This window comes from Aotus nancymaae, unplaced genomic scaffold (assembly GCF_030222135.1).
Source record: "Aotus nancymaae isolate 86718 unplaced genomic scaffold, 86718_ANA_hifiasm-v0.15.2.pri h1tg000062l, whole genome shotgun sequence".
Classification (NCBI taxonomy): Eukaryota; Metazoa; Chordata; class Mammalia; order Primates; family Aotidae; genus Aotus; species Aotus nancymaae.
In genome coordinates this window covers 811,517-826,528 of record NW_026988476.1, presented here as the reverse complement: position 1 = coordinate 826,528, position 15,012 = coordinate 811,517, and the positions used below count along the sequence as shown (strand labels likewise).

The 15,012-nt window shown below is 48.7% G+C and overlaps 1 protein-coding gene across 2 annotated transcripts in view; it reads left to right on the top strand.

Annotated features, from left to right (window-relative positions):
* Positions 1-15,012, top strand: part of PDIA5 (protein disulfide isomerase family A member 5) — a 91,531-nt gene that overhangs the window by 52,835 nt on the left and 23,684 nt on the right. For both annotated transcript variants that reach the window (XM_012476196.2, XM_012476195.2), the window contains exons 9-11: positions 2,171-2,262; positions 2,377-2,448; positions 8,629-8,765. In XM_012476196.2, coding sequence (XP_012331619.1) covers positions 2,171-2,262; positions 2,377-2,448; positions 8,629-8,765 — 301 coding nt within the window. The remainder of the gene's footprint in view (positions 1-2,170; positions 2,263-2,376; positions 2,449-8,628; positions 8,766-15,012) is intronic.

Sequence of the window (15,012 nt, the reverse complement as noted above, 5' to 3'; positions counted from 1 at the left end):
TCTGTAGTGAATGTGCACTGACATTGGGGAGATCAATTAGGCAGAAAGAAAAGAACTTTTAAAGCAGACAAATATTACTGGAACAGGCCACTGGAGCAGTCTGGGAAATGAGCAGAGTGACTTTTATAGAGCGTTCCAGGGCTTCAAGTAAATTCAATTCAAATTTGTTCTTCCTGTATTATTTGCTATATCCTAAAATGGGCTAGGAAAAAAAAAATCAGTGATTTAGTGAGCATTTATTGTGTGCCTGCTGTATGTGAGGCCTTGTGCTAGGGACTTGAGATAATTGGAAAGATATCCAGGTGCCTCTAGGGATGGAGAGGCCAGAGGCACAGTGGCTCCCATCACCAGGAAGACTTGGTAGGAATTAAGGAAGATGACAGTTACTGAGCTCCAGTTTGGTGCTGAAACTTCTGACCCAGGTCATCTCATTGAGTTCTCTAAAGAGTCCTGTGATGGTCACATCTTCCAGCAAGGGAACTCAGTGAGGGTGAGTGACTTGCCCAAGGTCACATGACTCATAGGGGGAAGCTGTCTTTGCAATCAAGTTATTGTCCACTGAAACCACTATTTATTTTTCTCTTGCTGTGTGTCCTTGTATATTTGTCAGTAAACTTCAGCTTCTTGGGTTTCTTCTGTTCGCTTCTGTAACTGCTGCTGCCTTTTTTGACTCACTTTTTTCTCTCTTCTATGCCACTTTGCTTTGTGGAATGGCCTTCCTGTGACTGGCCATTCTGTCTGTGTTCTCTGCTGAGAGCAGATTCAAAGTCCTGGCTGGGCATGGTGGCTCATGCCTGTCATCCTAGCGCTTCGGGAGGTCGAAGTGGGAGGATCGCTTGAGCCTGGGAGTTGGAGACCAGCCTGGGCAACAGCAAGACCTCGTCTCTACCAAAAAGAAAAAAAAATATTAGCCGGACATAGTGGCACACACCTGTGGTCCAGCTACTGAGGAGGCTGAGGTGGGAGGATTGCTTGAGGCCAGGAGTTAGTTATGGAGCTGGATTTTAACCTATATTCAATGGAATTGGAAGATTTTGTGCAGGGTTTCTTCTCTCTGCTTCTGCAACTGCTGCTGGCTTTTTTGACTTACTTTTCCCTCACTTCTATGGCACTCTGCTTTGTGGAGCAGCCTTCCTGTGTCTGGCCATTCTAGCTACCTTTTCTAGTGAGAGCAGATTCAAAGTCCTGGCTGGGCATGGTGGCTTATGCCTGTCATCCCAGCGCTTTTGTGCCGTGAGCTATGATCATGCCGCTGCACTCCAGCCTGGGTGACAGAGTGAAACCCTGTCTCCAAAAAAAATTTGTTTTTAATCTCTACAGACTCCTCCTTCCTAGTTCCTGATCCATCCCTAGAGAAAAAGGTTTCTGCTTCAGGAAACAAGGAGTTTTAGGCGATTCTTTGAGTCGGTCTTAGTGTTTAGCTACATCATGTTACCCAGCTACTAAAATATTCTGATTCAAGGATAGTGGACAGGTGAACCTCTGGAGTCAGAATATGTTCAGAATTCTGAGACAATAATCCAGGCAGCCTGTGGGTAATGGTCACCAACAGGAGGAAACACTGGGGAGGCACAGCACGGCCTGGAGGGAGGAGAGTTAGGCAGGCACCTCGTTTCTCATGTTGTGTTATGACAGCCACACGGCCTCTATGAGCTGTGAGGTTTGAAAACATCACACTCAAGCCTAGGTGGGCAAACCGTGAGGTATCCAGGAAGGTGTCTAAGGATGTTGTGCAGAGCTGAATGGGCGTACAAAAGCCACTTATTAGGAAAGAATACAACCCGAGTTGACATGAGCAGAGAAACAGGCGTAACACATCCTTGGCAGCGGCCCCTCTCTGAGAGCAGTTTGAACTTGGTGGCAAGGCCAGGATTCTTCCGCAACCCTCAGAATGTTGGCTTTGCTCTGGGGTGGTTCTTCCTGCAGGGAGGCAGAGGGAGCAGGTGTGCAGAGTGCAGCACTCAGCCAAGCTGCCTGCCTTCTCCAGCGCCAGGTCGTGATTCCCGGCTGGCTTCACTGGGCTTGTTTCCCAGCAGCCCTGATGCACATTGGTCTGTGGGGCTCTGTCCTGTATGTCTTTCTGGTGGGACAGCAGCTGGATAGATGGGTGTGGATCAGAGGGTGTCTGTGGGGCACAGGCTCCACACGGCTGTTCTCCGCTTCCTGCCAGGTGCTGGCCGGGATGAATGTCCACTCCTCTGAATTTGAAAACATCAAGGAGGAATACAGCGTGCGCGGCTACCCCACCGTCTGCTATTTTGAGTACGTCCCCTACTTTCCTTCTAAAGCTCGCTTCCTTCCCTGGTGATTGACCATAATCTCAGGGTGGCATTTGCATCCCTGGCTGAGCCCACGTCGTTTCTCCACGTTTCACAGGAAAGGAAGGTTCTTGTTCCAGTATGACAACTATGGGTCCACAGCCGAGGACATCGTGGAGTGGCTGAAGAAGTAAGTGGGGCGTGTGTGTGTGTGTGTGTGTGTGTGTGTGTGTGTGTGTGTGTGTGTTGGGGGGCGTGGATCCAGAGGGCGGGGCATCTGCTGGGCCCGAGGGCCGCAGGGCTCTGGCTGGTAGTTGGGGGAGAGAATGAGGAAGAGAATTATGGTACAGCCCACAGCTGTCTCTGGCTTGAGTCTAGGTCATTATGGGGATTGTGGGAATTTAGGTTTCAGGATCCGTGAGGATTTGGTGTGACTTTGGCCTGTGATGATCAGACCTGCCTGGTGTGTTGGGTGGGGAGTCTGTCTCCCCTACCTCCCTTCTCCATGGACTTAAACTGGGGAGGGGCTGCCTAAGCCTGTCAGCTCTTCTGGAATAGTCAGGGCCTTTCTGAAATCTTCCCACATTTCACATCAAGTTTCTCCTTGACACATCTATCTGATGGATAGAGGTATTTCTCACCCAGGATACCAGGTTTGAGAGAGGTTCCAGTGCAGGTCTCTCTGAAAATAGAATTGTCAGTTGAACACTTCTTTCAAACACAGCACTGTCTTAGGTGCTATGAAGGTACTAAGAAATATTCTAATGCCTTAGTTTTGCTGAGTGCTTTTCTCTTCAGCCCCCACAGGCGTGGCTTCAGAGCAACCTGTGATCCCTGTTTTATAACGTGATTAGATCCTCGTAATGCCAAACTCCACCACCCTGTTGGCTGCTGCCCCCTTACCTGGAGCCCCCACTGTGCTAGGCCTGCTGCTTTGTCCTGCCGGATCACCCCATTCCCACTTCTCACGAGCTCTTCCACCACAGGCTCACGATGTCCCCTTCTGGAAGCCTCCCCAGGCCACCCTCACTGAGCACGCACCCTGTTCAGGCTGTGCTCTGTGTGTTCACGAGTTTGGCACTTACCAGCTGCTGCTGCTTCGTGGGTATTTGTGCACACACGTTGGAATAACAACAGCCAGTCTCCTTTGTGGCTGACACTGTTCTAAGCACTTTACATGGATTCTCATTTAATCCTCACAACAGCACTGTAAGGAAGATGTTACTGTTCTCTTCATTTTATGAATGAGGTCCCTGAGGCACAGTGAGGGGGGTGGTGCTGCTGGTAGGCAGTGGCAGGGCCCTAATGGATCCCTGCCACCCACCCAGCTCCCTGCAGCCCCCACACTCCAGCTCAGCCTCCTTGAGTTCTGCTCGGAGCCCTTCCCCTCGGCTGCCAGCACAGTGGATATTTATTGACATCATTACCTTAGGGACACAGCGTGCAAACCCCAGGATTAAAGAATTAGTTATCCAAAGACATGGAGGTTGAAAATGTGTGTTTTCAAAATGGGAAAGAAGGGTAAATTTTGTACCAGGAAAGAAAAAAAAAAAAAACGCACATGAAACTGTTAGATTTCTAAAGGTGGAGAATCTCCCTGTTCTGTTCTGCCCACTCCCAGGGGCCCAGGGGATAAGACACAAGTGCTACCACATGTTTGCATCGTGCCTTTTATTTCTTGGAAGCATTCTCACGTCTCTGTCCCCATCGGCTACCTCATTTCCAGCCCCCGCCTGGGAAGGCTGCTGCCCATGATCATGTGTTCATTGTCTTAACCTGGGCCTTTGCTTGACTGTTTTCCTTTTTCATTTGATAATAAGCGTATCCTCTCCTCCAGGCAGACACATCTCATTCTGCTTTGGGAGAATGTCTCAACAAATAGCAATCTCATTTGTCACCAGAGCATAAAATCTGTCTGCTTTCTTTCCCTTTTCTAACCTTTTCTGATTTCAAAACACCCTCATATCTTTTTTGGAAGGATACAATTTGTGTGTTTTTTTTTTTTAAGTGTTCAGAATTGCCTGCTAACCCTAGACAAAGGGAGCACATCAATGGCGTTTTTGAAACAGGCTATTATCTCCCCACTGGAGTCTCCTTCCCCATCCTCCCACCCCTCTCCTCTCGGTGCACCCCATCCCAGCTCCCCCACCCGCATTGCTCTGGCTGGCCTGCACCCCACAGCTGCCTCCAGACTCTGGTCCCTGGCACCACATCCCCACTTCCTACTTCCCCCCATCTCCCAACGTGGGAGCAAAGGAGCTGTTGTTAACAGCCTTAGCCTCTGCAGGAGCTAGCAATGTTGCTGTGCTACCAACTGGCTTAATTTTTAAAAATCTTTTCTGATTTTAGAGATACTCAACTAAGATAGACTTTTTATAGAAAAACCTAAAACTGTGGTTAAACAAAAAGTCCTCCCCCACCCTATTACCCAAAGATAGCATATTGTGGTATTATTACCCCTACGTAGATCCAGCTCTGCCTGTGGGTTTTTCTGGCCCCACTTGTATTAAGCCTTTTCCAGTTTCCCCTCAGATCCTGGTGGGCAGTAGTGACCTCACCTTTCCTGTTTCACTAGGTTTCTCCATTGGCCCTTAGCTGCTCAGGGCTTCTGTGCAGACAAGTATAGAAAGATGAGGGTGAACCCAGCCTTGCTAATTCTCCAGATGGCTCTCAAACACCTAGGAGAGAAGTCCCTAGGTCCCCCCTTCAATGCGTGACTCTGGTGGTTGGGCTGGGAAAGGGTGGCACCAGGTGAGGCAGGGCAGAGAGTCAGTGCAGGGCAGGCGTCTGAGCATGTGAGGGCTCTGGAGTAGACGCATTGATTGTGGCGCTGGTGCCTTTTGTGCTCCTAATGGCCACATATCTCACTGACCCCTCGAAGCTGTCACTGGTGAGTTGGGCTAGCAGACCGGTGGAAGGGTGCATAAACAGCAATCCATTTTGGGCAGGGCCATTTTGACCTGTGTAGCTTTATACCAACCAGAAGTGAACTGAATTTGCAAACACCAAGTTTTCTGGACTTGTAGTGGTTAGAGTTGCATCTTCTCATCTATGGCACATATGTCTCCCTTAGACAAAGGTCTGATTGTGTGGCCCTCCTAGTCCTAGGGAGCCTGGGACCAATTACTATCTCTAAACTGCAGAGCTCATGAAATCAGTCTCATGAAAGCAGATCAGAAGGGAGCATAAAGTTATCAAATCTGCCCCAGTCATCCTTCTTTCAATGTTTGCATTTCCTCACTCCCATTGGACTCATTCTGAGGTTGCCCATTCATGCTTGAATGACTCTTATGATTTAGGTGATAAATGGTATCTAGGAACATTTGGGTAGTACTTTATAAAGTTACAAAGCATCTCACATCTATTCTCTGTCTAGCTGAGGCTGAGAGGCAAGTAAAGAAAGGACCACAAATGCACTGTCTTTTGGCTGTTTAAGCTGTTTGATTGCGGGTAGTGAAGGCAACAGGACTCAAGCTCAGGTCTGCTGACTCCCAGTTTGGCCTTCTTCCCCTCTCCCCTGCAGTAGACAGAACATTCTTACTTACATCGAGCTGAAGTTTCTTTCTCTGGAGCTTCCACTTGTTAGTGTTGGTTCTCCTCTTCAGGGCCCTAGAAAATAAATCTTAATTTCTTTTCTTAATGCAATTTGGAATATTTGACGATAGCCACTGTGTTCTCTTACGTCCTGTCCCCAAATTAAACACTTCCAGTTCCTTAAGCCATTTTCCCCTCATTCAGGGAATGCTTCTATTCAATGAGCATTTATTGGGTGTCTGCTGTGTATTGGGTGCAGGAGTTAGTAAAGAGGTAAGAGAGTGCTCTTCAAGGAGCTCACTGCCTGGGGTAGGCAGGGAGTGAAAAGCATCGTTCAGTGTTTTCGGTTCAGACTCCCACTCAGTCCATCTCTTCCCAGTACATCCTTTTACCATGGTGGCCGGTTCTGCAGTCCTCTCGCAAAAAGAAACTTCCAGTCGTCTCCTGGGTGGGAGAGGAGAGTGCCCTAGGATCTGAGGATTTGACCACTCCAGTTTTCAGCTAAACCTCCTGTTTTCAGCCCTAGGCTGTAGCTGTGCCTCAAGGAGTGTGTCCCTGGGCCCTTCAGAGCCTAGTCTTCTGAGTGGCTGTGGTTCTTGAGCCCCTACTCTGCTTTTTCCACCCATAAAGGCTTTTTTTTTTTAATTTTTGTTTTTGTTTTTTTAACTCCTGAACTGTTATTGTAGTGGTTTTAGAGTGTATTCGCCTCCATGACTGGACATTCCTCTTGCTCCTTCCTTCCTGGGCCTGTACTCCTCCTAAGCCATGGTTTCTCTATCCCATATTTGTGCTCTTGCTGGCCTTTTAAAAATTTAGTTTTTAAATCGATTACATTCGCATAATTCAGTTTTTAAAATTATTTTTATTTTTTGAATAAGGTCTCTATCACCCAGGCTGGAGTGCAGAGGGTGCCATCACAGCTCACTGCAGCTTTGAACTTCTGGACTCAAGCGATCCTCCTGCCTCAGCCTCCCGAGTAGCTGGGTCTACAGGCACAGGCCACCATACCCGGCTGATTTTTTTATTTCATATTTTTGTAGACATGGAATCTCATTCTTTTGCCCAGGCTGGCAACATTTTAAGATGTTTAAAAGGAATACATTCAACAGCCTCACTTTCACTTCTTTCCTTTTTCTTATTCTCCCGCCCATACCGTAGAATTTACAACTTAGACCCGTTTCTTTTATGTTCTTAGGGTGTTTATGTAGATACTACCAAATGTGAATGAGTATATTTTATCTCCCCCCTTTTAATGCAAAAGTTAGCAAATTCTAGACTGTTCCATCCATCTCCAGCAGTCTGTCCACATCACAGTGTAGAGAACATCATTCTTTGTGGTGCTCAGCCCTCCCTAGTGTAGATGGACAGCAGTTCACCTGACCCGTCCTTCCAGTCTTCGCTATGACAAATAACCTGCAGTGGATGCCTTCGGATGCACATAATTTTGTATGCGTGCAGGTGTACTGTAAAGATAAATTGCTCTGAAGTGGAATTGGTGGTGTTCTGAGGGGTCAGTTGTTTGAGCCCAGGTACAGGAATCTAGATTGCATGATGTTTGTCTGAGACCATTGTCTGGCTGGTGATTCATTCTGAAGCTTGATTTTGTCACCAGTCCCATCTGACATTGGATATGCATTGGCTAAGATTGATTTGCCCTCTCCCTGCCTCCTTCTATTTCTTGGGACCTGGGAGGCCGTGGCAGCTAGTGGGGCCCAGTCAGAAGGGCCAGAGAGGGCTTCTGAAGGCAACATCATACCTGGACTTCTGCGGAGGGGAGGAGGTGGCAGATTCCACTGTGTCAGCCACTTCGCTGTCTCTGGATTTTACAGCCCTGGCTGCTTGAACTTTAAAATTTTTCCTCCTGTAAGCTCTCAAAGGTGGGACACAATGGTTGTCTTTTCACATTTGTCATCCTCGAGGGTTTTTTCAAAGCTGCAATTAAGGTGCTCTGGCAAAGGTACTTGTGACAGTAAAGCAGCAGGGAGATTGTGTCACCGCCAGCCACCATGTCCTGAAATTTGGAGGAAGGGAGGGCCCCTGCGAGCCTCCCTCCTCCTAGCAGATGGTGACATAGGACAGTCACACAGTCATGCTGCGGAAACAGGCTCCAGAGAGGTCAAGCGGCTGCCTAAGATTTTGCAGCTGATGACTGGTGGAGTTGATTTGGCTTCTGGGAGGACTAAATAAGTTGGTTGTTGGCCTCTGGGAAGGATTCGTGACGTAGTGTACACACTGTCATAGTTAGGATACCCTCAGCCTTGCTTCCCTCACTGCGACCTTCCCCCGAGGCTGTTTGGTGAACTCCCCTGCACCCCCATGTGGCAGCTTCCCCTTGCCTGGCCTAGATCTGATCTTCCTCAGGTACCTGCCTCTCTCTCTCCTCCTCATCCCTCCTCTCTGTGCCCTCTTTCTCCCCTCCACTGCCCAGTGGGCAGTTCTAAACACAACAGTCAGCATTTCCAAAGGTCATCATTCACTGTTGCTATTTATTCTTTCCAGTTTGCTGAAAGTTTGAAAAGCTAACAAGCCCCCAGATTCCCAGGAGGAAGTAAGATGTCTTAGGCTATCTAGAGAGCTGTAGCCAGAAGCCACTGTTTGTAACAGTATGTCAACTAGGTTCCTGTCTGGGGCTTTGCGGGGGAAGGTGGAGGTGGGCAGGGCCACACCACTCATCCCATGACACTACCACGGGGGTAGTTCCTGGTTTGTTAAAGCCGAGCCCCTGGAGGGGGCCATGCCGAGCCAGTGGGGAGCTTCATGTCCAGGGGGCTGGAATGAGAAGGGCTGCCCAGGCCCCAGGGCCTGCTCTGAGCTCTGCCTGTTTTTGGTCTTCCAGTCCGCAGCCGCCACAGCCCCAGGTCCCTGAGACTCCCTGGGCAGATGAGGGTGGCTCCGTTTATCACCTGACCGATGAAGACTTTGACCAGTTTGTGAAGGAACACTCCTCTGTCCTCGTCATGTTCCATGCCCCATGTGAGTGGAACTTTGCTCCTCCTCTGCACACCCTCCTCTCTCTCAGAGTAGGATGAGCGTGGTGTTTCGCAGTGTGAACCCAGAAAGCACTTACTTGTTGGATGCCAGGACCCATGCTAAGCCAGGGGATGCGGTGGTGACAGGCGAGGTCTCCACCCTCACGGTGCACACGGCCCACCCCCCACTGCCGTGGAAACAACACAGAAGCCTCAATCAGGCTGCACTTGTCACTTAGCTAGAGTTCAGTGAGGCTCCACCACCTGTTGCTCTGAGCAGCTTCCTCCCAGTCAGCATGAATTGGAGAAATTAGGCTGGAAGCACCCTGAGATGTTACCTAGAACAGACCGGGCCTGGAAATAAAATTAGGGCTGATGCCTCATATAGGGGCTCATGACTATAATCCCAGCACTTCGGGAGGCCAAGGCGGGAGGATTGTTTAAGGCCAAGAGTTCAAGACCAGCCTGGGCCACATAGCAAGATGCCCATCTCTAAAAAAAATAAAAAATTAGCCAGGCATGGTGGTGCACAACTTGTGGTCCCAGCTACTCAGGAGGCTGAGGTAGGAGAATTGCTTGAAGCTGGAAGGTCGAGGCTGCAGTGAGCTGTGATTGCACCATTGCACTCCAGCCTGGGTAACCAAACAAGACCCTGTCTCATTAGCCGGGCATGGTGGCCCACACCTGTGATCCCAGTTACTCAGGAGGCTGAGGCAGGAGAATCACTTGAACCTGGAAGGTGGAGGTTATAGTGAGCCAAGATTTTGCCACTGCACTCCAGCCTGGGCGACAGAGCGAGACTCCATCTCAAAAAAAAAAAGATCCTGTCTCTAAAAGAATTTTTTTAATTAAAATAAAAAAGATATTATCTAGAGCAGTAATCACCTCTCATCTTACAAGAGGTCAGGTGCTGAGGCCGCAGGAGGGCTTGTGTTTGTCCAGGAGCTGAGAGGGCGTGGGGAGGCCAGTCTGGAGCTGCAGATCACCTGGCATCTAGAATGCCTTCTGTGTGCTTCACCTGGCTGCAGTCTCAGCCTGAAATGACCACAGTGAATCAAGGAAGTAAAATGCTCTAAGTGCTATCAAATGTGCTTGTGATAGGGCTAAAAGGCCTGTGGCTCAGTTTTCTGGGCCAGTATCCTCCCCACTCCCATGGAGAGTAGAAAATTGACCATAGGTGGTTTCCAAGAGGGACAAGGCTGCCCCTGGGAAGGCAAACGAGGCCTGTGAGGCCAGGGGATGGCGGTCGCGGGTGCAGAGCATGGTGAATAGAGATTGTGGAGGAAAAGCTAGAGGTCAGTGCCTCACGGAGTAGGGCCAAAATTGCGAGGTCACAGTGCGTGAGGATGGTTAGTCCGTAGAGGCATATTTCATGAGGAGGAAATGTTATTCCTCCTCTCAATCATAGGGTCTGCATGCCAGCAGCTGTGTGTCACCCTATGGCAATAACAAATGGTCTTCCTGAAGGGTCATCTTTCATTTTACCCACAGTGCCACAGTGAGTAGGATTAGCCCCATTTTACAGATAAGACCGTCACATAGAGAAATGACACAGATCACCCACTGCTTCGTGAGTCCTGAGCTGCCTCAGGCTTCAAGAGCCTCAGGATCCAGGAAGAACGGGGTCAGAGCCTGAGCCGGGTCTCCTGGCCACCTCCCCTTTTCCCACAGTATCTGTGGGTTTGGGTTTGGCTAGCCTGGAAATTGTTTATAAATGTACTCTTACTATGGATTTTCCTAACTCTTTCTTTCTTACACCTGCTAAATTCTTAAGATAATCCAAAGGAAAGGTTTCCTATAGCTCTTCTTCTGAGTTCCTAGAAAAGAGACCAAAACAAGCCCCCAAAACTAAGTTTCAACCTCCACCCCCATCTTATGGGCCTCTTCTGATAAAGCACAATGTCAGGGCCTTAGGAGCGTCTGCCTCAGGTCTGCTAAGGCCTTGGTGAGGGCATCCCTGAGGGTAAAGGTACCCAAAAAAATGCCCGCTGTGAGGCCAGCCAGGCAGCACTGCAGTGTTCTTCCTAGCTATAAAATATGCTCCCTGGCTGGACTCACAGCTGCTGTTGGCAGCAGGGCTTGCAGGAAGTTATGTTGAATCTAGAGCTGAAATCACCCTGCTTGCCATGGCGGCAGATACTGGCTGGCTGTTTTCAGTTCCTGCTTGGGAACCTCTAGCGTCTTCACCCCCATATGTCTGTCCTTCCAGTCCTTTACTCCAGTCAGGAGAGCCCACCAGTCCCCTGGCCGTTCATGGCTCTGCACATGTGGGTTTATTTCTGCTGGACTGGCAGAGTGAGAGGGATCAGGGTAAAAGCATGTGGTTGGCTTCCTGATGTGCTGCCCGTTAATGTTCCCTTCAGATGGCGATAGCTCTGGATTAATTATCTTTCTACACAGTCCTTCATCTAGGACCATGCTCTTTAGCCTAGGAAGGGATGGAATGGACATGCTTTCTAGGGAGTTTGGAGCTCGGGACAGGTGAACTGAGAGCAGAGAGGTCTTAGCTGCCTGGTTTTGTGCCTCGTGCCAAAGTGCTTCCGAGAACCCCCAGTGATTGAGAAAGCACTTTTGCAGTGTTTGAGGGACCTTGAGTAAAGGACAAATGTGAAGAGGCCAGAGACCAGCAGTACCATCCCAGGTTTCCTAAGTGCAGAAAGGGTGAAATCTGGAAATCACAGTGTTCCAGGCGTCAGCTCCAGGGCAAATACGGAGTGATTTGGAGACAGACCATTTTAAGAGACTTACGGAAGCAAATTGGGATCCTTCAACATAGCAGACCACAACTTCTACTGCAGATTGCTGAATTTGCTGCTTGGTTTGTTTTTTGGATTGCTGAGCTTGATGAATGAGCATATCTTTCTTTTATCAAGACATTTGACTAAATGAGTTGCTGTTTTCCTAACTGTGATGGGGAGAATCAGACAGGATGGAGCTTCCCTGAGGGGAAGCATCCCCTGGATACTTTGTGACTGGAATCTGGCCTGAGTCTGTCTAGAGGGTATGTACTTGTTTTCAATCAGCAACTTTGTTAACACTATTAAAAAGAATACTTTCACATTTGGCAGGGTTAACCTTGGGAAAAGGCTAACCAGCTAAAATATCAGACCATGCAATGACATTTTGAAGCATCCCAACAAACCAAAATAGTGGGGCTCAAACTAAAAAGCTGGGTTTATTTTTTATGACTCTATGCTAATTATAAAAGCAATGCATGTACATTGTGTCATGGGATAATATAGGAAATATAGAGAAGAAAATTAAAATGCTTCCTGATACTGATCCCCAGAGAAAACCATGGTCTTTCTTTGCAGTGTTGCTTGTTTGTTTCTTTTTTCTTTTCTTTTCTTTTTTTTCTGTTCTTCTTTTCTTTCTTTTTTTAACATAAGGTCTCGCTCTGTCACTCAGGCTGCAGTGCAGTGGCACAAACACAGCTCACTGCAGCCTCGACCTCCTGGGCCCAGGTGATCCTCCCACCTCAGCCTCCTATGTAGTTGGGACTAGAGGTGCACGCCACCATACCTGGCTAATTTTTAAATTTTCTGTAGAGATGGGGGGTCTCACTTTGTTGCCCAAGCTGGTCTGCTTTGTTGCTTCTGTGCCCATCGTGAGTACCCAGTCAATGTGAGTTTCTTTCCCAGTCCTGCTTAGAAAGGCCAGGAAGGGAAAGGGTCTTCAGCTCTCCTCCTGACCTGTGCTGCCCCGGGGGGGGGGTGTTCTCTGGCACCCGTAGATTCCAGAGGCAAGTCACTTGCTTCTCTTTCTGGAACTGTTGGGATGCTTGTGAGGCCGCCCTGCTGGGCTCTTGACAGGAAAGACACATGACACTCCTCCCCGTTCTGTGTCACCCATCTCCATGAGTGACAACTGACCTGGAGACGCCACAGGACCTGGTCCTTTACCCTCTTCCCAGCACTCCTGCCACTCACTTCCCACCTCAGCCTCCTCGGTCTCCCCGTTGTCTTCCTTCCCTCTCTCTCTCCCAGCGAGTCCCCTAGAAATCCTCCACAGATACTTCAGCGGCCTCTCCAGCTGATGCCTAAGTTGTCGCTAAATAGATGAGCCTGGGAGAGCCATAATGCTAGGTTCTTCATATGGGTGATCTCCGTCCTGCCGCGGGGCCACACCTGCCACAGCCAGGTTTGCCCGACAGTCCTGTCCTCCAGGAGCTGGGCCAGGCCTCCTGGGCGGGACAGGCTGAGTGTGAGCAGAGGGCTCTGAGAGGGGCGTGTCTGTGGTGCTGCTGGTGACAGAGCCTGGGCCCAAGGCCAGGAGCAACCTCTCTTGCTAGCGCGTGGCTTCCCCTTTGTAGTGAGGCTTTGTGCCTGACCTCCCTCTGGTCCTCACAGTGGGGCCTCACGTGCTGTTCCAGGCCCAGTTTTCCTACCCTGCAGCAGGTGACAGAGATGCTCTCTGCAAAGGGTGTGTCAGCAGGACACTGACTCCTGCCACCTGTGGCTCCTGTTGTTTTTCTGCAGCGTTCAGTGTGAGAAAAGTCAGAGTGTGGGTGTCCTCTTGTCACTGTCTGTTTTTTGTCCCTCTCTAGTAACTCCAGGCCTGCATTAGCAGGGGAAGGACAAGCTGCGTGGCTCACATGGGGATATTCAGGGACCAGGTGGGACTTCCCAAGGAGGGGTGTCCCTGAGGACCTGAGGAGCAGCTCGTCTCTGCTAGGCCTGTGGACACCCATGCGGGAGCTGGGGATCCTGAGCACCGCTGCCCTTCCTCTCCCCTGTGCTGCAGGGCCTCTCGGGGGTCGCCTGGCTCTACCCCTGCCCACCCTCTGACACACTGACCTGTTTTCCTTGGCAGGAGGTCTGAGATGAGATGTTTTCTTTGCCATAACTCGCCTCCAGCAGGTGTCTGGACTGCTTTCCAGGAGCTGGTCTATTTCTGGCAGCAGGTGTCCATCATACTCAAGATTATCTGCTGTCTTGTTTTTTTTTTTAAAGCTTTTTAGTTTTGTCTTATTCTCAAAGCAATATATAACCTTTTTAGAAAATCTAGAAGGTATAGTAAAACATAAATGATCAAGGAAAGAAACTACCTATAATCCCATTATCTAGAGGTAACCACTTTCTTTTTTACTTTTGGCATCATTCTTGCTAGTCTTTTTCATTTATTTTTCCCCTTGTTTTTAACTTTTATTTGTTAAATGAACATACCGTAACACTGACATTTTAATCACATGTATAGATTTCTGTAACTATCATGCCACAAAGTACCCTCATGCTGTCATTTTATTTTATTTTATTTATTCATTTATTTCTGTTTTTTTCTTTTCTTTGAGACAGGGTCTCACTGTGTTGCTCAGGCTGACCTCAAACTCCTGAGCTCAAGTGATCTTCCCACTTCAGCCTCCTGAGCAGCTGGGACTACAGGCATAGGCCACCACAGCTGGCTAATTTTTTGGATTTCTTTTTGTGGAGCTAGAGTCTCCCTGTGTTACTCAGGCAGGTCTTGAACTCCTGGGCTCAAGTGATTCTCCTGCCTCTGCCTCCCAAGCAGCTGGGATTACAGGCATGAGCCACTGTATGTGGCCACTTGTATTTTCTAATTGCACAAATAATTTAAGAATAATATTAACAGCATTCTTGTTATCAGCAGTGCAAGGTTCAAGGGTTATGTAAGAATATAGTGCAGGTTAGGTACAGTGGCTCATGCTTGTAATCCCAGCACTTTGGGAGGCCGAGGCGGGCAGATCACGTGGTCAGGAGAGTGAGACCATCCTGGCCAACATTGTGAAACCCCATCTCTGCTAAAAATACAAAAAATTAGCTGGGCATGGTGGTGCATGCCTGTAGTCCCAGCTACTCGGGAGGCTGAGGTGGGAGAATTGCTTGAACCCAGGAGGTAGAGATTGCAATGAGCTGAGATCGCGCCACGGCACTACAGCCTGGGCGACAGTGCGAGACTCTGTCTCAAAATAATAATAATAAAAAAATAATAATAATAATATAGGGCAGACAGTGAGAATCCCTCACTCCCCACCCTGCGCCCCTTCTCAGGGGTGGTCACCACTCATAGTGGAGGATGGATCCTTCCTTCTTCTGCAGTGCTTCTACCTAAACAACAGGGGGTTGGTTTGCTGTTGTTGTTGTTTAAACATAAATAGGATCAATTCCTATCCATTTTTCTGTGATTTGTTTTTTTTCGACTTGCCAATAGTTCTTGAAGATATTTTCATGTAAATGTAGATATTGGCACATAAATCTACCTCAGTCTTTTTAACCATTGAATAGTATTATATA